Source organism: Glossina fuscipes, unplaced genomic scaffold (genome assembly GCF_014805625.2).
Source record: "Glossina fuscipes isolate IAEA_lab_2018 unplaced genomic scaffold, Yale_Gfus_2 2, whole genome shotgun sequence".
NCBI lineage: Eukaryota > Metazoa > Arthropoda > Insecta > Diptera > Glossinidae > Glossina > Glossina fuscipes.
This window is the reverse complement of record NW_023998416.1, coordinates 3,562,074-3,582,975: the sequence shown is the minus strand read 5'-3', so window position 1 is coordinate 3,582,975 and position 20,902 is coordinate 3,562,074. Positions and strand designations below refer to the sequence as shown.

Sequence of the window (20,902 nt, the reverse complement as noted above, 5' to 3'; positions counted from 1 at the left end):
TCAGCATTTTCTTTTTGCCAGCACAAGAAGAATTCATTTTTCTTTATCTATGATTTCATGCTTGTCGCTCTCACTTGTGTTGCTGGTTGTTGATTCTATATATTTGTAGTTCTTTAATGTTGTAGAACTATTATTATGTTTAGTGTCAGGTTTAGTTGCATTCTTGTTCCGTAATTGTGTTTGTAAGTTAATGTTGTCTGTCCGTTTGCCTATTTGTATGTATATATGTTTGCATGCTTCGCTTTGATATCATTCGATAAACAATTCGCTTTATAACATTTTATTCTTACATATCATGCATTTCTTCTCTATTTTCACAACTACAACACAACTAGTCAGGAATTTCCTTTATTTTTGTTTTTCGTAAACGCTGATAATCATTTTAATTCAGGAAATAAAATCTGTGAGAATAATCTATCCAAAAGAAGAGAAAATCAAATTGCGGTTTTAAATGGTAAAAGGCGATACTTAAGATATCCCTAAGCTCTTCGAAACGAAAAAAGAAAATTGTTAAGGGTATAAGTGACGTTTCTTGTATTGAGCTCTTGAGCTCTTCTTTTTATTATTATTTTATATTGTTATTATTATTATTATTTGTTTGTTTTTAAAGATCTTTCTCTTCTCTTTCTCTCTCTCTCTCTCTCTCTCTCTGTTGTTACAAAGCTTAGGGCTAAAATATTTCTCTTTCGTTTCTTTTTTCATTTCGTTTGATATAAGTTTGTATACCACTACGTTATTATTATATTATATTTAGCATATGTTGTTGTAGCGCTATAAAAAAGTTTACCTTTTTTGAAAATGTTTGTTAGACATAATTTTTTTTACTTTTTTTTTTATTTTTATTTTTTTTTAATACAACTAAAGACAAGACTGCTCAACGCCGCACAGAAAGTCAGTTACGTTTCAGTGCTGCTGCTACGCGCACTTGTTTTCTGTTTAAAGAATATTTACGAAGGGGCTTGTAATTAATTGCCGATATATGAGAGAAACAACGTGTGATATTAAATAAGGAAAAACAAAAGACTATTCTACTATGTGATTGCAATCATATCGAACTGTGTTTATAATTATAAAACAAAAAAACAAAAAAAAAAAAAAAAAAAGGAAGACTCAAGGAAAGGCAAAGAAAAACAAAAGCTTTTATAACCCCATAAAAATTCATTTAACGGAAACAAAATTATTTTGCATGAGCTCTTCACGATTTTTGATAAAGAGGCTAGAAAGTGAGTGCGATTTATGGAGCCATCAAATTGTGAAAAATGCATTAATTGCTAAATGAGTCGAATAATTAAAAGTTCATAAATTTTTTGTGCAATTTAATTTTTATGCACTTTTTAAGACATCACTCTTTAGCCATTTACGCACGACGTGTAAAGTTTGGTAATTTATTTGTAAGGAATTGAAAAAGAATTCAATGAATATGTAACGAGTCTCCGTACGTGACAGTGAATATATTATATACTTATTTACATATATGACCATAAAGTTTGCATATAATTTAAGGTAGTATAAACTAATTGCGATATATATATGAAGTAGAAAAATAGGGGTAAAACTCATTACAAATACAAAGGGAGTATGCTTTCATCCGCACTACAGGATGGCCAAATGCTTTTAAAGCATGACAATGGCTATGAAGCACTTATAAAATATAGGCATTTTGGATTAGCGGAAGCTAATCTAACGCCTATGTCTGTCCGTCTGTCCATGGGGACTGCTCTTGTAAAACGACAAAGTCCTGTTTCGGAGATGCGAGTTGGCTTGATTTTTTTCCTTAAAATTCTGCATAAGCCATGTTTAATAGCTATAAGCCAGACCAAAAGTGATATGTAAAAAATTGTTTATAAATAAATGTTACATAATCAGGTTATGGTATGGTCTACTTGTGGACATATTAATTTTGTGCGAATGTATGCAACAACCAGAAGGTCTTGAGATAGATCCATCCTTTGTTACATTTATAGATTCAGGAAGCCTGTCAGTTTGTCCCTCCGTCCGTCCATGTATTGTTCTGTTCAACTTAACTTAGATCGCAATTTTTAAGATAATTTCGCAAAACTGGGTACACCGGCTTGTTTTGGCCAAAGAACAAGCTCTGTTGAATATGGCTCGGTTTCGTACCGTTTCGTTTTTCAACCATTTCCCATATAATGCCCTATTGTGAAAAGTCATTACGTAAATAATGATGTAAAGTGGCGTAGGTTATCGAATGGTAAGTCGTGGCTGGCTATAATGTTTTTGCTTGTTTTCTTTTTTTCATGCCAAATTTGAAAATTAGTTCAATCAGTCCATAAATAAATCAAGTGTAAATAGGGTTCGCTACATTAATATGATGTTTAGTTTGTACAATTGGCTAAATAAAAAATATTGTCAACTTGGTGAAGAATATGGCATCCAATTCCTCATACCGTATGTTGTTGAATTGTGGTCCTTTTACCAAACACATTTGAAAACAAATATCGTGAATTTATAGATAGGTGTTTGGTAAATAGATATGTATATGTGTGTACTCGTAAGTGGATAGCTTTTCTTTTTGATGCAAAATTATTGGAATTATTTTCCATATTCGCTTCAAGTCGAATCGAATATCTCTTATGTTGTCTTTTTGTACTTGGATTCAAAAAGAAAAAGCAAACTAATGTATGGTCAATCAAGCTACGGTCTTTTCCCGATGGAACTTGTCTCTTTGAGTATCTTCCTTCATTTAACGTTAGAACTTATGAGAAAAATACGTACTTATATAGTATTGCGTCTTAGATCGTATGTGTATATCGTATTTATCGTGTACATCGCAATCCATTTTCGCACTCTGTACGAACTATATAGTGCAAAATTAAAAATCTAACATATCTAAGATATTTCATGCTATTTAAAGAGCTTACGGTTTTTAATAATCACGAACGAATCTCAAAAGCTCTGCAATTCTGAGATCATAGTTCACGAAAAAGAGTAGTTAGTAGAAAGTTATTTGCCTAAGTCTATTTTCTCTCTTAATCTGAAGGCAGTAAAAGAATTTAAATTTTAAATAAATTTTGTTGCCTTAGATAAAGTTTATGATTTTAATAGCTAGACTGCAATATACCTACACAAGTTCTATTTCCTACATGAGCGGTATGGCTTAAAGGGTTTTCGAAGTTACAAGCATTTACCAAATCCAGTAGTGGATACCAAATCCTGTAGTGGGGAGGGACTGCTCGAAAGCTCGAAAATTCGTTAAACGGTTGCCTTCAACAGCTACTAAAACATGGACTCGTTAAGCGCATATCTTTTATTAATCCTATAGATTTTTAATGGCATGATTAGTGCATTTCTTCTTCTTGTTCTTGTTAGCATTTAAAATAGGACCTTAATAGTGTCATCTTCTTGGGGTTTAAGCAAAATTCTAAGTTTATATAAACAATATTTTTTTCTTATATGTTTATGCTCTGATCATATTCGAGGAGATTTATTTAAATGTAAGTTAAGTGTGTTCATTATCCGGATTAGACTATACAAAATCTCTATCTATCTCGTCATTTATATATGTATAAACACATATATGTAATGAACGCGCAAAGTTCAATGGGCAAATATTATGTATATTTAGACAACTGTGCAAACTATGTTTGTGTAATAATAGACGGTAGCCTTCAAATTATTTTATAAAAATTTCAAATAAAAAACTAGAACATTTTCAATAAATTCGAATCAAAAAAAATGAAACGAAAATCTAAAGAAAAAATTTTAGTTTAGTTGTTCAATATTTTTCCCTTTCACTTTGCTTAAAGTAGGCATTTATGTCCAATAGTCGAGCATGTCGTACCTTGCTGGAAACATGAACGTTGTGTCCAAAATTGAAATATGAAAATAGAAAATAAGGGGAATAAAAAATATCTAAATATGTTTTGATCAATAATTTGCGCCCTTTCAGGTAAATACTATTGAAAAATTGTTGCGATTACTATCAATTAAATAAAATATTAGGTGCGGTATTTATATTGAGTATAGAGAGCACGGGCCAGGGTGACCGTACGTTTGTAACGCAAAACCCATCAAGCATATGTGTCTCCGGCGAACATCCATAGTGGTTTTTTTTAGGCGTTCATGTCCATGCTTTCCTTATCGCCTGTTGAAATCGCAAAACTGATTAACATCATTTTCCTTAGAAGAACGAGCCAAAGGCTTTTTTTTTACCACTCTCCATGTGGCAAACCTTGTCAGCAACGGGTGCAGTTATCATACATATACGATACACCATCAGAAAAGTTGGTTGCCGGTACCCAAACACTCGGTCTTTCCAAATGTCAGTTATCCTCTCCACATGGAGTTCATATTCTGCCTTTCATAAAGTCATACTAAGGTGTATGCTTTTAAATGAAAATCAATGCTTTTCAAAGACATTCGCTAGAGTATTAGAGGAGCTTGAAATCGACAGGCAAGTCATTAGGTTGCAACTTCCCTGTAGAGATTCATTTGGCGTCATCATAGCACCTGGAAAAGAGCTCGAAATTTTCAAGGAAACCACTTTCTCTCACATATATCTCAAAAGGTTCATAGTATCTATTAAGCCAAGAAAATGAGAATTTCTTTCCAAGAAATGTACGATGAAATTTCAATCTTATAGAAAAAAGTGGTTGAGACACTTGAGCTGTATTTCCTTTAATGGTGTAGAGGCTATCTGATCAAGACATATCAAAGATTTCAATAAATTTACAAAGAAACCAAAATAGGTATAGCATGAGTTTTAACACTTACCATAATCATCCTATATTTAAAGACCACAGGTCTATTGCTTGTCTGCTATAATGCTATCTATTACGCTTGAGCGAATTTCGACAGACTTTCTATTATTCCTGTGACGCGAATTAAAATTTCCACTCAACTCTAAGATAATTTATCGCTTGATTTATAATATAAATTTATTTCAATGTTAAAATAATATAAAATGAAATGTGAAAATATTTATAGTCGACCAATTGCGAGATTTGTAAACACTTTGGCCATTTGCCAGCCATTGCCAGAAAAAATTTCAATTTTTTTTTTTTTTTTTTTTTTTGAATCAAAAAATTAATGTTTCAACTGATCGTGGTTTCGATTGATTGTTTATTTTTGTTTTCGCCACAAGTAAAAATGCTTAAAAGACAATTTGTGTGAAGTGATTTGCGAAGAATTACGTTTAAGTGCTGAAAAAAGCTATATATGCCTTGCATATATAGCTCACATCGGACTCATCGATTATATCCATCGCAGTTATAATGTAATATGTGTTTGCATGACGCACACACATAGTTTGAAAGCTGATCTAAGAACTTGGATTAAGAAACTATGCGTGGAATATTCAATAGTGCTCGACGGTGCTCTGAGTGTGAATAAATCGATTCGGACTTGAAAAGATAATTCAAGCGGCTGGACACAGAGTAGTATACAATCGCCATATGTAGTGGTAAAAATTGCAAAGATCGCTTCAAATCCATTTATCGATTCAACTTTCAAGAAGCCCTAAAAAATATTTATGAAAACTTGTAGATGAACATATGTTGTGAGTTGTTTTTTTTTAGGGCTTCGCTAATTGTGAACGAATCCATAGATTAATTTACTTGAAAGTAATCTGAGGAATGTGATAAGAAAAGTGTTTCTTATTTCATTTAAAAGAAAAATTTTTTTATTTACTGTAATCGTTGTTTTAATGAACGGACAGATGGACAGGCTATCAGGTCAATCAAGAATATTTCTTTATGATATCGGATCTCTGATGCACATATATTCCCGCGGTGCAAACATTCGACAAATTTGAACATGCTTCCCGTGATGGATATGAAAATAGAGTAAATAAAAGAACGACATTGTGTTCTAAATAAACTCTGCTGGCGGCAATCTTAACATATTTTATAAGCAAACATTACCGTGAAAATAGATAAATTTTATTACGCGCAGGCAGGCAGAAGGAGCAAGTTGTAAGAAAGAGAAAATATTTCTTAACCGATGATATGATCAGATGACTAAAAAAAAGATAACTAAAGAGGAAAAGAGAGAGAGAGAAAGAGAGAGAGAGAGAGAGAGAGAGCGAGTTTTTTTTAAATTGTTTATTTAGCATAGCATAGCGTAGCAAAGTTGTAAATGAGGCATGAAATGAATTTTATACGAATTATTAAATATGTATTCACTCAACAAATGAAGTAATGTAATTTGGTAAGAAAATCAATCGAACGGCAGATCAAAACATGTGATGGTAGTTGGACTAGTTGCGGTTTTGTTGCTTATGGTTTTGCAACTGTTTCGTTTCAGCAAGACGAACAGCAATCTCTGCATTACGGTTGAACTAATTCTTAAGATTGATCTTTGCTTGGTTAGTGTTCTGCTTTTAATAACAACAAACACACGCCAAACATCAGCATTAAATTGAAATGAAAACCTGTTACTTTCAGATGAGCGCATGCACATGTAGATGCACACATGCGCATGACTTTAACAACAATTTATAGAGATTGCTCTTGCTTTCTAACTTTAATGCCTTTTTTTTTCTTTTTTTTTTTTTGTTACCCTCAATGATATAATAAGACGACGCCGAGTAATCATCTAAATTGTTTTGCTGGTTTATTTTTATATATACATATATATATATATATATATGCTTACATAAACATATATAAACATATATACATTGTTTTTTTCTTTTCTTCTCTTCATTGCAGCTTGAAACTGTAACGAGTTTTAATGAAAACCGTAACATTTATTTGGAATTCATTGCTAAGAAAGTAAGGAAGTATCTCTTTGTGTATTGGATGTGCTCGTGACTGTTTCAATATCGTAGCTTTACCGCGTCGTAATCTGTGGTCGCTGATTTATCATATTCATCATTATCATCATTATCATTATCGATATTCTTCGACCGCTTACATCACAGGAAGACGCTAATCGCTCTTGGCTACAACGGTGTGTGTCGTCCAAAAAAAAAAAAAAAAAACAAAAAACAAAAAACAAATAAATAAAAAAAAAATAGCACGTGCTTCTACTATTTGTTTTTGTTTTTCTTTCTCTCGCCTGTGAAAGAAAGCAGCAAAAAAATTGGCAGCTGTTCGCTGTCGTGCTATTGTATCGAAGTGACGTGAATAGTGCAATTCGTTTTCTTACCGCTGACTTATGCTATAAAATATGTCTTTAAAGGTGAGTGAAAACAAGAGGGAATGGTAGAAAACAAGTAAGGGGCGTTATATATATATATATATATGTTGCTATTCTCAAGTGATTGCTCATTAACTATAGGAACGAATGTTAAGCGTAAATAGTGATTACGTGATGTTTGCGTGTTGCTCTTAAATAGTTTGTGATATGTGTCGAGATAAAAAAGAAAAGCAAAAAAAAAAAAAAAAAAAAATTTGACTATAATTATATTTATTCATATGATAACAACATTGCAATGTTGATCATTACATTGTGTTCACTACTGAACGACGGCCATAAACTAGTTTTGTTGTGATATTTGCGTTACCTAGAGATCTTGATATGTATTAAAATATACGAAACGCTTGTAATTTAGATAAAGGCCATATGCAGATGTTTTTCTCCGACCCCCGCACATTTGACAAACGTACGGGCCAGTGTATTTGAAGGAACGCGGGAACATCCCCGCCCCTTATCAGTGCAAAAAATGCAATTCTACTATCGCGGAAAGCACAAAAAATCACAACAGAGAAGAAAAGAAGCGACCAATGGAAGAGGAGTGAACTATTATAGCATAATTACTATAATTACGGTATACTAACTATAATTATGCATGAAGATAGAACTAAAAATTGAATGTTCTATGAATATTGGTCTTTCATGGTCGAAAAATAAAAGATATATAGGTTTAGTGCGGATAGCATATAGCAAGGGAAGGGCGACGGCATGTACAGGGGTCAAAATGTACCTTAGTACATTTTTTTGATTTACTGAGACTAAATGGACCAAGCCGCCAAGTAAGATGTACGTTCACTCAAGAAAGTTCTGCAAGACTTTCAAAGGAAAAATTATTCTTTATTGCAATTTCTGTCTCTGTAGCGGTCACCTTAGCTGGCATATATTTTATATTATTGTTTTTTTTTTTGGAAATAGGTTTAAGAAAAAGTTTGGAACATCACAGGGATAAAATATTTGGTCTTGAAGTATTTCCGGAACGAATTTTGTTTTACGAGTACATACCGAATACTAGAAAAAACTCTTAACCATTTAACAGTGTATGACGCATATATACGCCAAGATCTGTCCATCCGTCCTTGGCGGATTTGCTCATGGAATTTTTTCCTTATGAATGTGTATTTGTCATAATAATGCATTTTTACAAAATATATTTATCATTTTGTCAAGTAGTCTCGTTACAACTTAATTTCATATTACATATCCCATATATGCGTTTGGCAAGTTTACGAGTTTATCGCTAAAGAGGTCGACACAGTTAACTGGTTAAATATCAGTATTATTTTTAATTACATGAATTTGTATTACTTTCACAACAAATATGCTTATGTGCATAGATTAAGTTTAGTAGAAAAATTTGCGCTCTTTTAATCACTAATAGCCACAGATTAATCGACGCTAACACGAGTAGCTCAAATTGTTTTTTACAAAACAACAACAACGATAATTATATTAGATTCTCTTTCTTTATCAGATTTTTTGTTAATTGTATGAATTCATTAAATTCGGTAATTAAAATCATTCTTCAAATGAGCTCAATTTTTATGATAAGGCACATAAAGGTGCGCCATACATCTATTTAATAAGTCTTGATTGTCTAAAAGGTGAGAATAAGATGAAGCCATAAAACTTTTATTCATATGAATAGTGAATAGTCCATTTAACTTATGTTCATCTGTCCGCCTATGGCTTTAAACGTAAAACTAATCGAGAGCAATAAATTTTAATAACAATAGAAAATGATTGTTTTCTATTAAAGATTAAGGTTGAAATTATAAAATAATCAAAGCCGAAACGTTAATAATTTAAAATCTGATAATCACCGTTATGCTATCTAAAAACTCAGCTACCAATGCTACCAGTGCATATCTTACTTCTTGAACGGAAACTATCAATTGGAAAGCAAAATTTATCTCTTGGATTATTTGTATATATACATACTAACGGTGTATTTTGAAAGTAGATTGGAACCTTATATTTTTTTTTTATACCCATCACCCAAGGATGGGGGATATATTCAGCTTGTCAAACGTCCAGTTTGCAACGACCAGAATGAAGCTTCACAGGCACCACAAAGTATATGTATATTCTTGAACAGCATTAAAAAGTGAAACTGTGCGTTTAACCGCGTCCGTCCATATAAAGTCTGTTGTAAACATTCTTCTCGCCGCAAAAATTAAGCTACCGACTTCAAATTTGGCAGAAACATTGAAAGCTCTTGTAAGATGTTTTGTATTGAAAATAAACGAAATCGCCTGAAAGATACGCACACAGTACTACGTAAAGTCCGGACACTTTTGTTTTTCGAAAGGAATAAAAACATGTTTTTTTTGCTCATAACCCATAGACTATATAACATAAACCTACAAAAATGAATTGAATGTATATTCTATGGGCGATACTGTAGTACGTCTATAAAAATAAAAGAATCGGTCACGCCTACACAGTTTTATGTGTGTCATATTTTCATTTTTTTTTTTTAAGTCTTTAAAACGCAAAGAAACAAGCTTCAAAAACACCGCGAAGTGTATAAAATCTTAGTCAGTTTTAAATTTGATATGCACTTAAGCATGTCCGTCCTTTCATCTGTTATCTAACCGTCCGCGCAACTGTCCAGTATCTGTGATAAATAATCGCTCGTTCGCAAAAATGAAGGTATCGCCTACAAACTTCCAAAACATTGTGAAAGTGATCCCACCTTTTCAAAGAACATGCCCACAATGCGTATCCGCCTATGTTACAAAAGCTGTGAACAACCTTTCTTTCCGTGGTTTTTGCTTGTAACACATACTCCGTATAAACTTCCTTTTCTAAACTTCATTTTTAAAATAGAAAACATCAACCGCGCCCATCCAATCTTACAAAGCATGAAAGTTTAGTTAGTTTGTTTTTTTTTAGGATCGCCGTGATGGGTGCAAAAGATTCGATCACGACCGAATATAAGTTTCTTATTGGTTTTTTTTTTTTTTTTTGCCATATGATCAAGCACTCAGGATATGCCCCCTATTCGTATAACACGATGACAATCAGAGATCCGTAAGGAAAGAGAAAAAGTCGGTATATCTTAAAGTTAAAATACTTAACTACTTTTTGACATACATAGCACACATGACCTTCCAGTGCAAACGCATTTTCGCAAATTCGTAGCAAAATGCAAACTTTGTTAGTTAATCTGAAATTTATGTAAAAATCTCGAAAGGGTTACTGAATTAGTATCGAACTTAAATATGATATCCGTTTTTGTGAAATGCCGGAAGAAGTCGTTTAAAGTCGGTGTTTCTTCGACTTCAGCAGCAACTGATTAACGAACGATACGTAACCAACATCTTATGTATGTTATGTATTATGCAACGGAACTGCTTTTTAAAAGATATACCATTGCTTTCGTATTTTGTTTAATAAAATTGAAATTAATTTGTGTTTTTCGAAAATAAAAAAAAACTAAAGCACCTCAAAAACTTCAGGTTTCTTCTTCCATATTTAAACTATGATGATCACGGATGTTCACGAATGTCACTACAAATTGCAGGCTTTCGTCCGAACATGATATGATATAATATTCCATATATATTTTCGACATATATTTGTAAAAAAAAAGATTGCGATTTACATTCTTTGGAATATTCTTATGGAATATTTTGCGCAAACGCATATTGCAAGTCCTCCAAGCTGTGCCGGAACTTACCAGCTGGCTGTCTTCGTTGGCGCACAAGAAATTTGCATTCGTTGAAGTTACTTGATAATCTTTCTGCTTAGACGAAGAAGACATGCGGATTATTTTACTTGTTAGGGGCTGCAGACGTTCGACTCTAATCAAGCGACTCCTTTCCTGCGCTCAATCCGTCACAAAGCTCATTATTGAGAAGATTATTTGCGTAAATCGAGAAAGTCTCTCATACTCAGGCGGGAAATTCTTACATTGTCTGTTGTGCGTTCACTTTGTTAGAGATTTTGATTTACAGCCAAGAACGTTTAAGTTAATTGCGAGCGAAGTTTGATTGCTTGGCGAAGATTTACTCATTTTGTGGGCTTAATTGACTTACCTTCTAGTGCGCTAAGTTTCCAATCGTTATTCATCCATTTGTTCGTACCACTCGCTGTGATATATCCATTCTCGTTGGCTGATCTTTCCATTTGATCGGTGCTCAAAAATCACTATACGATTCGTAAGGAATCGACTTATTAGGCCCTTCTAAGATCATTTGTGAGATTCTAATTGAAAATTTGTGTCGTAAAATTTGTTGTCGCATGATTGACTCCGGAACAGCTTAATTTTGTTCATCATTCTATCAATTCCGAATACTCTTTATACGGAATATATTTACACAAGTTGCGAATTACTTGGAATGCGGAAGGTAAGCTTTCTCATATTTTTGGCTTTCGAGAAATAGTTTGTAAAACTTCTTCACCAAAATACCGACATATTGCAAATGAAATTCATTGAACTAAGTTTATAGCCATTGGGCAATTTTTTTTGGTAGTAAAGGCCGTTAGTTATCAGCTTTACACCATTACGAGGTTATCTCCCTCTTCTTAGAAACGACCTATTTCTGCAGAGAGTAAAACAGAGAGTAGTCGCGTGCGGTACTGATGTCTGCGAAAAGGCTTCCCTGTGAAGTTCTGTCAGTTTTTGAAGTCATTAAACCTATGGGTGCTCTAATGTTATCGCTTGCTTTTGCTAAATTGTCTTATTGATCAGCTCTAGACGTTTTACTTCAATTCCACATTTTGATCATACTTTGGTCGTTGGCAGTGAAGAGTAAAACCAATCTTGCGGCCAAGTTGGAAAAGCTTGCCTATCAATCTCACCAAATGCTTGGCTTACGCGAGATTGTTAAAGTTTATACAGTTTCATCCACTTGTCATCGTTCATTATCAAATTCTTCAAACAAGACTTGACTCTGTGCATTTTCAGCAGCAATTCTCAGATGGTAATCTGGTCCATTAAATTTCTCACTATTTACTTAAGTGGCAGTCAAAGGAAAAGCTTCAAGTTTATATCCAACGTTACGAGAATGGGTTGAAACTGTTTTTTGATCTACTGTTGAAATAGGCAGCGTTGTCATAAAGGGAATGTGCTGGTCTTCGATTTGGCAACCAAAGTCCAGAGCGCATTTTTAACATTCAAAGGTCGAAAAGAGAAACGTACGAGTCACATGCAAGCTGGCTGAGTGTGATAATGATGATTACGAACATCACGATTAATTTCACATACCTGTGAAGCCTTATCGCTTTGATCGACGTGATATTGTAAAATATAGCGAATTTTTTGCAAAAATTTTGGCTCATTTTCAAAACGTTTTCGCTTGCTTTGGATCGAATTAACAAATGTCGCTACGTTTTTTTTCACTTCGCTATGGATTGTTATCTTTCACACGTGTTCCAGTGTAATTTGATAGAGTTCATGTTACCGAAGCTAATCGACGAAACGCCACGAACTTTCTTCTATACTGAATTTTACTCAAAATTATTGAATATATTGTTATTCAGGTGATGAGTACGAAAAAGAGAAGAAGAGTGTGAGAGTGCAACAGAGAGAGAGAGAGAGAGAGAGATAGAAAGGAGAGGAAAATCGACCTCTTTCTTTATATATTTAATAAATTTTAGTTTTCATATTTTACACGTTGTGTGTAAAAACGATTTATGCTAAATCGATCTTTTATGATCATTAGAAAATTCTCCAATTTGTGTGAGTGTGTGTTTGTGTGTGTTTGTGTGTGTTTGTGTATTTGTCTTTACATTCACAGCCCTTCACTTTTTTACAATTTTAAAATAATGACTTGGTTTTTTCTTTTTGCCTTAACTTTCTGTCCGAATAATATCAAAGTCATGGTTTTTGTTTTTTATTTGGTCTTTTGGTTTTTTTATACCGTTTGAGGGAAATGTAGACAAATATAAATGCGCATACACATAAATTTATGTCATCTGTCCTTCCAGCGGCTTATTAAGACCATCTTACGAAACTGACTTTTGTAACGAAAATGAAAAAACTTTCAAATTTGAACTGTGTGCAGAAAATCATGTCTTGTATGTATGTATGTATGTATGGTTGGTTAGGAATAGAAATTGTATTGTTTTTGCGGTTTGTTTGTTTTTTTTTTTTTTCGTTCGTAAAACAAAGTTAACCCATAGAAATAACAATAACAACAACAACAACAACAGCAACAGCACTAACAATTGCAATATTATTAACGTGGTGGTAATGCTGTGGTAACGGCTTGACATTTAATTTATCCAGGCGCGTATCAAAGACATACATATGTATGTAAGGTAGAGAAACAATAAAAAGTCAAAAAAAAAAAAAAAAAAAATCTATAAATATGAACCGTAGATAAATGTATATGTATGTAATTGTATAGAGAAACTAAAAAGTTAATCAACTCAGAATAACACGAAAAATGTAATATATATATATATATATATATACATGTGTGTATACATACTTAACTTAATATAAAGTTAGAGTGCATAGAGATTTGTTCGGAGAGCATGTAATATGAGATGTATTAAGCAGCGTGCAGGAAAACTTGTTAAATTTATTAAAAATGCCGGTCTCTCGTTGTGATCGCTAATAATAGTAGTGAAAAAGGAAATAAATAAAAAAAAAAAAAATAAAAAAAAAGACAAAACTTAAATGGTAATATCAGCTAAATAATACAGCAGCAAAAATAACAGTACAGGCAATAGTAAAGGTAACGTTAGCAGCAATAATGCAGTTATTTACGTCTGGGAAAGAAGTGCTGTTAACAAGAGACAAGAGACAAGAGACACTTGTGGCGCATTTAATGCTGGTGATGTTGTCATTGTTTATGGCTATTGCCATTGCTATTGCTTGCCCATAGGGAGAGGCAATAATAACGTGGGTAACTTGTAATTGCTAGTGTTGCTGGCATCAGGTGCTCTTTTTCTATGTTTCCCATGCCTCGCATAGATTTATAGATTTTCGCGCCTCTTTTGCTTTTTTTTTTTGTTTTTTGGGACCTTATCTCTCGTATTCATTACATTAAATTTCATGATTATGATTATGATGCAATGTAGTTAGTTAGCGGTTATATGAATATCGGTTCAGATGTATACAATGTATCGATTTCATATAGTTACCGCTAATGCCGGTGTAGCTGTTATGCAACCGATCAAGCTTAACATTTACATTTTCGAAATTGTGTTAAAATATTACGCAAAACATTTATTTATAATTTGCAATGAAATACAAATTTAATTAACAGACCGTACAAAAATATGTGCATACCTTTACTGTATCTATTGTTAAAAAAAAAAAAAAAAAAAAGTATTATATTTTATTATTATTGTTATTATTATTATGCAGAAAGAAACACCATCGGACGTTTTGCTACATTTGGCCGCATTGCGTGGCGATGATATTACATTGAGACGTGTCTTGGATAGCGGTAAAGTTCATGTGGATTGCAAAGACGAGGTATTTAGTAAATCATTTGTAAATTTTCTTTTAATTATTAATTATTTGTTAAAGAGAAAACGCCTAGTAATTTAAACTAAATATATAATAATTTTTTTTTTTTTTTTTGCATTATTTATTTTTATTATGTCGGTCACGCATATGCTCTCATTTTCTTTTTACTTTTTTTTTTTACATTTCATACTTTTGCTTTTGCTTACTTTTTTTTGTGTTTATTTATTTATTTATTATTATTTTATTTTTTATTTTTTTTGTTTTAAATAATCTTTATGGTTTTGACCACGCATAGTAAAAACTACATTATCGCCAACACTATCACAAAAATAATGCTTTTTCTTAGTTAGCGCGTAGGTTGACTATAAATTGCTTGGTAGTGAAAATTTCTATTTCCTTTTTAATGAGTGTGTGTGCGCTACTCTTACGTTTAAAATTTTTATGTACTCTAAATGTATGCAAGTGTATTAGTAATTTGCACTATTTGCGCATTCAACTGTTATTTGACTCAAGACTCAAGAACATCAATCAAACCGACAGGCACAAAATATACTCGCATAGGCGAATACGCACACGTATCCATGTACCCATATATATATATATATATATTTTTTTTTTTTTTTTTGTGTCTTCTCATAGTACAGTAAATTATAATATTATAAAAGAAAAGAAGATAAATAAAAAAATTCTTTCTTGGACTTAAGGTGAATATTAGTCACCCTTTAATTTTATAATAAGGAAAAAACCAGATTACGTTCTGCTTGAAATAAACATCTTAATACATACGACTGACTGCCTTGTATTAAAGCGAGAAAAAAGTTTTCATTAATTATACATAGTTATCTCATCGTAAATAAGCGATAAATGTTTGAGTGTATGTATAAAGGTATTGCACTTGTGTGATAATTTTTTGTAAAATATAAGGCATTGACGTTTATTAGCAGCTGCATGTCAGTGCTGTTTTGGAATCATATCATACGTGTAGCACTCGGGAAATCTAGATGGTAGCTCCTATGAAGATCCTGATGCAAACTATAATCCCAATTTTAATATTCCATCTTTATAGGTCGTCGACTCAATTTGCGTAATTTTTAAAACATGTATGAGAATTCTCTTACAGACAAATTAACTCCCAAGTTCAATGCTATAATCCTAGACAAGACCATGAACACTCTTTTCCTCATCATCGGCGGATGCCTAGGGTGGCCTATATGGATTTTTCAGCTTTACATGATAAATGTTATAAGCCAAACTACAGATTTCTTAACGCCAACTCACAAAGAAGATAAGAATATATTTTACAAGGTTTGTTAATGGGCGCTATATACAGATACTGATTTCTTTGTTCCTTCTTGCCTATGCGAATACTCATAAATTATGAGATCTGTGACTGAATTTCGATTGGCGATTTTCCTGTAATAATGGATTGATCCAAATATAATTTTGCAAGTTTTTAAGGCAACCATTCTCATTCTCATCGTGAACATTCCTCATCGTGGAGTAGAACTAAGAAGAAACTAAGTTTGTTTACTTAGACACTCTTTCAAGGTAGTTGGAAAGTTAAGTGCGCCATAGCTCACGGGATCACCCCATAACTAAGAAGGAATAAATTTAATACAATTTCGTGAAAATAAAGAACAATATTCTGTCAGACTAAGCTTTGGTTCTCTTTTCGAGCAATTTCTATTAAACTTAAGTTAATGTTGCTAGAGTAAATAATGAGGTTAGATTTCATTTTGCCACAGTTACTATAATATGTAAGTTAATGACCAATATGTTTTGAAATTTATTTTCGAAACCGATCTGACTTGGTTTTTATATCTAGTGCACAGGGCATAGAGATGTCAATATTTGCAATACCTAGAAGGCTGCAGAGATTCTATAATGTTTATATATTCTGGATGAGTATGATATTCTCAATCGGCCTAAGCCTGTTCATGCGTATATCTGTTCGTCTGTCTATGTCCCCACCACGATTAATGCACTCCGACCACATTCAAATTTGACAGAAAGATTGTAGAAAAGTTGGCAGCTACTTCGCCGCCCACTCGCTATAGCTATGAAGAAAGTAAACACTACCGCACTGAGATTTATTGTCAAGCGACAACATTTTAGCTCTACATTTTACGTATTTTTAACGAATATCCCATCAATTACTGAAGATATATACATGAACCGTGACATAAGTGACAATTAAGGCATTGCCTATGAAGGCAAAACAAGCTATTCGTTTGTACAAATTCGAGCGATGTAAATGGAAAAGTGCGGCTCTACACAGTTACTTTGCTCATATGCCTGCCAGATTATTATTAGATTTTCGAATACTTACATAGCAAATAGTAATATATACCGAGGGCCTCAATAAAGTAAGTTTTTGTTATTGATAAGAATCGCTTCAAATTTATTCATTTCACTTTCGCTATATTAAGTGATGAAAATTTACTTCATAAGCCCGCTTTAAGCAACATGTTAACCAAATTAAATTAAAGTCATTTTAATAAAATCCTCATGCAAAGTAACAGAACACTGCAATCACGAATAATTGTCAAAGAGCTATATATATATATATGCATATATATATACATGTGACGGAGCATATGAATATAGTTTTGTTTTGGTTTGTGTGGTAAAGTGTGGCAAAATCGTGCAAAAGGTAAATTATGATTAAAACTCTATGCTATATACGTGATGTGAGGAATATACGATCGACACTATGAAGTGAAATGATTTTTGCTTTACCTTTAAACTAAATATCGTACACCAACGGTGAACAGAAGGAAAATCTTTCCAAATCTAATATAACTTCTTTTTGCTTTGCTTTGCTTCGGAATTTTATTCGTTACAGTTACTTCTTCTTTTGTAAGCTCTAGCAATAAAATTGCTTTTGAATTGATTCCATTTATTGCGTATATTTTTTAATTAATTACAGGACGGCACCACTCCACTGATTTTATCAGCTGCCGGGGGTCATACGCCTTGCGTGTTAGAATTACTTGATCAAGGAGCAGATCCGAATGCGCGGCGAGCAACTGGTACTACGCCGCTTTTCTTTGCTGCTCAAGGCGGTTACTTGGACGTAGTTAAAGTTCTTATAAAAGCCGGTGCAAGTGTGGATACGCCCTCAATTGTAAGTAAAAAAAAAAAATAAAAGACTTAGAATCACTTTATCTGTATCTTATAAAATCTTTGAATTTCTTATGTTCAAAGGATGGAGGAACTCCATTATTTGTGGCAGCTCAAGGTGGTCATGTGAAGTTAGTTAAGGAGTTATTGGATTGTGGAGCCAATGTTAACGCTTATATGAAAGTTAGTGAAAAGGCATTCCCTAGCAAAGAAAACAGAAGAAAAAAAAACAACAAATTAAATAAATCTTTTTATTAGGATCGAGCTACGCCTGTATTTATAGCGGCTCAAAATGGTCATCGTACAGTTCTGTCGCTACTATTAACCGCTGGTGCAAGCTCGGACACAAAGCGCATAGATGGAGCCACACCGCTCTGGATAGCGGCCCAAATGGGTCACGATCATATTTGTAAAGTATTATTACAACACGGTGCCAATGTCGATGCAGTGCGATGTGATGGAGCTACTCCGTTATTTAAAGCGGCTCATAAAGGTCATGCTGCGGTAGTAACGGAATTGCTTAAACATCGTCCTAATTTGGGCTTATTACCAGTAAGTATAAAGAAGAAATACATAATTTTTCTTCTTTTTTTTTTTAACGAATTAAATATGTGGAATAGTTTTAAGAGTGAGATGGTGATAAACGGGCTTCGCAATTGTTGTTCGAAATTGATAGGCACAGCGGCATTTCAAGAAACTATTGCTCGAGATTCCTATGAAGAGAGTCGTGCGTCATTGATCAGTGTCCAAGACATATACGAAATTTAATCACATTTTGAGAATTTTAGGATGCTCTCCTGTCCTGTGTTCTAAGAAATAAAAATGCATGACAAGCTAGCAAAAGTGTGTATGCTTTATGCAAAAGGAATTCCAGAGAGAGTAATTTTTATTGTGAAAAGTCAGAAAGGACATATGAGGACATTTATACCTCGAACGTAATTGTCGGTCCGGTCGGTCTGGGACTACCCTTAATCGACTACGACTTGTATGTGACGGGAATAGAGGAGGAGAGGAACTTTAGCTACAGATTGTGTCATGGGTTTAGCGTGCGTACCTGCCATGATGGCTTAACCTCACGGTGGCCCAAGGCACAGAGGTTATTTAAGCGTAACCCACGCCCTCCAGACAGTTAAACAATCCCTCTAAACTAGGGGTCTAAACAACGCTAGAGTCCAGATTGTTTATTGTGTACGGCTCAATAAACACACTCTGGTCAGTGTTGAGGCTTATTCTGACCTCGATTTATTTCACTTTGGCTAGGAATAGTGAAAACCACCACGAATACTCCTCGAAGGGCCGTACCCAAGGAATCAGGGCTCACATATTGATCAACTACTGCGTTCAAAAGGGATAGGCTTGTTCCACCGCAGTTGCTACCAGATTGCAGTTAATCAATATTGCCACCATTACCCGCAGGCATTCGTGAACATTTCATTTAAGGCAAAAAGGTTAGAAAAGCCTTCCGTCAAATCTCTTTTATATTATTATTTATTGCATTCGCTTCTATCCACAAGTATATATGGCTTTGTGAGCGGGCTCTTGATCCCCGTGGTGCTTAAATTAGACTATGAATCCTTTAGCATTCCTTTACGCGACTGAACGGTGTCAGACAACTCTCGCCTTCGGATTAACCATACAATCACGGCTAACCAAAATCGGACTACCCTTCATCAAGATATTTTGGTTTAGGGTATTGCACTGACTTGGCGGGCGGGCTACCATGCACTCACTAATTAGTACTTTTACATATTTTTACGTAACCAATGACCAGCTGGCTTCTTGGTTAGAATTTCCTCTGTAGTAATTAGCTTATTGAGTAAAGAGTTCATCCTCCAGTGAACCCCTAAGCCATCTTTCAGAAAACTCGTCGCCGAGTTATAAGTAGTCCAAGCCTTAAACCCTTCTCTGCCGGCCGAAGCCGTTGTCCGGGGATCACCACAACGAGGCGAGTGTTTCGGCACGTGTATGCTATCCTAAAGCGTAGTTTGTCACTGATATCACTACTATACTAACAGTTTCGAGATACTCCGCTTTGGAAAGCTATTAGTTATCCGTTCACTTTACAAAAGCTGAATAATTTACCATGCGGAGCGCATCTCACCAAGAAAAAGAAGCAATCATTAGAAATTCTTTAAAAATGTATGATCTACACGGAATAAATATGAAGTATGGAGGCGTGAGGGATATGTTTTAAGCGATCATCATCAAAGATTTCTCCTAGTAGAGTACGGAGAGTTGCATTACTTACGTTTTTTCATTTTTCGGTCTTCATAGAATGGTGAAACAGCTCTACACGCGGCCGCTATGTTTGGTCACATGACTGTTGTTAAACAATTGATTGCTGCTGGCAGTGATATTTTATTGAAAAACCACGATGGCCTTACAGCTTTACAGGTCGCTCGTCAACAGAAATACACCTCGATATGTGATTATCTACAGGAACGTATACGATTATTAGCTCGTACAGCACAAAGTTAAAGAAAGGGTTCAAAACCATCCACAAAAAAGAAAAAAAAGAACAAAGCGAAAAAAGCGAAATTTCGAGTATGAACGAAGAAAAAACAGGCAGCAAGCAGAGCTTACTTATTATAATTGAGCTTTTCTCAGATATTTATAAATATTTGCAGCTTTAAGTACCTCTTTTTAAGTCAGTATCCTAATGTTAACTAACTATTCGAAACACGCATACACTTACACATACCAAAAGGTCTTTGAGCGAAGAAAATTTATTGTTTTACTTTTAAATGAATTTTTATTTTTTTTTATTTTTCATCGTTTTTGTTTTACATGTAAAATATTTGCGAAGCACAATACAAATAATAAAATAAAACTATGCAAAATAATTAAACTGATAATATGCCTTTAAAGCTGATTTATTTTCAAATCCTATATAAGCAATAAAGTAATCAGCGTGCGTCCAGTGATTTTTTTAATTTTTTTTTTTGGAAAATTTTTACAATTTTTACGAGAAAAAGAAAATACTTATGATAATCGGTCTGAGTAGTTTTTTTTTTTTTTTAGTAATTAAGCACATTACGATTCGTTAAGATGTAAATATACAATAAATAATCTTATTATCTAAAGATTATTTTATCCTACTAAAACCTTGCCTTGGCATCTTCTATACTTCACTATTGTTAAATAATCAAAAGATAAATAATTTATTCATTTTTGGTGCAAATAAATAAAAAT

The 20,902-nt window shown here is 33.5% G+C and overlaps 1 protein-coding gene across 1 annotated transcript; it reads left to right on the top strand.

The window, feature by feature from the left end:
- The first annotated feature begins 1,154 nt into the window (after positions 1-1,154).
- On the top strand, positions 1,155-20,393 carry LOC119633205 (ankyrin repeat domain-containing protein 29). Its single transcript, XM_038026615.1, has 7 exons — positions 1,155-1,223; positions 6,672-7,143; positions 14,483-14,593; positions 17,517-17,714; positions 17,795-17,893; positions 17,969-18,262; positions 19,985-20,393. Exons 2-7 carry the CDS (start codon positions 7,132-7,134, stop codon positions 20,186-20,188), a joined length of 918 nt encoding a protein of 305 aa, XP_037882543.1. The 5' UTR covers positions 1,155-1,223; positions 6,672-7,131; the 3' UTR covers positions 20,189-20,393.
- The last annotated feature ends 509 nt before the right edge of the window (positions 20,394-20,902 follow it).

Excerpts from the sequence above, each read along its gene's own strand:
- LOC119633205 (XM_038026615.1), top strand. Across the intron at positions 17,894-17,968 it reads ATGTTAACGCTTATATGAAA|GATCGAGCTACGCCTGTATT; the intron begins GTTAGTGAAAAG and ends TCTTTTTATTAG. Across the intron at positions 18,263-19,984 it reads CTAATTTGGGCTTATTACCA|AATGGTGAAACAGCTCTACA; the intron begins GTAAGTATAAAG and ends CGGTCTTCATAG.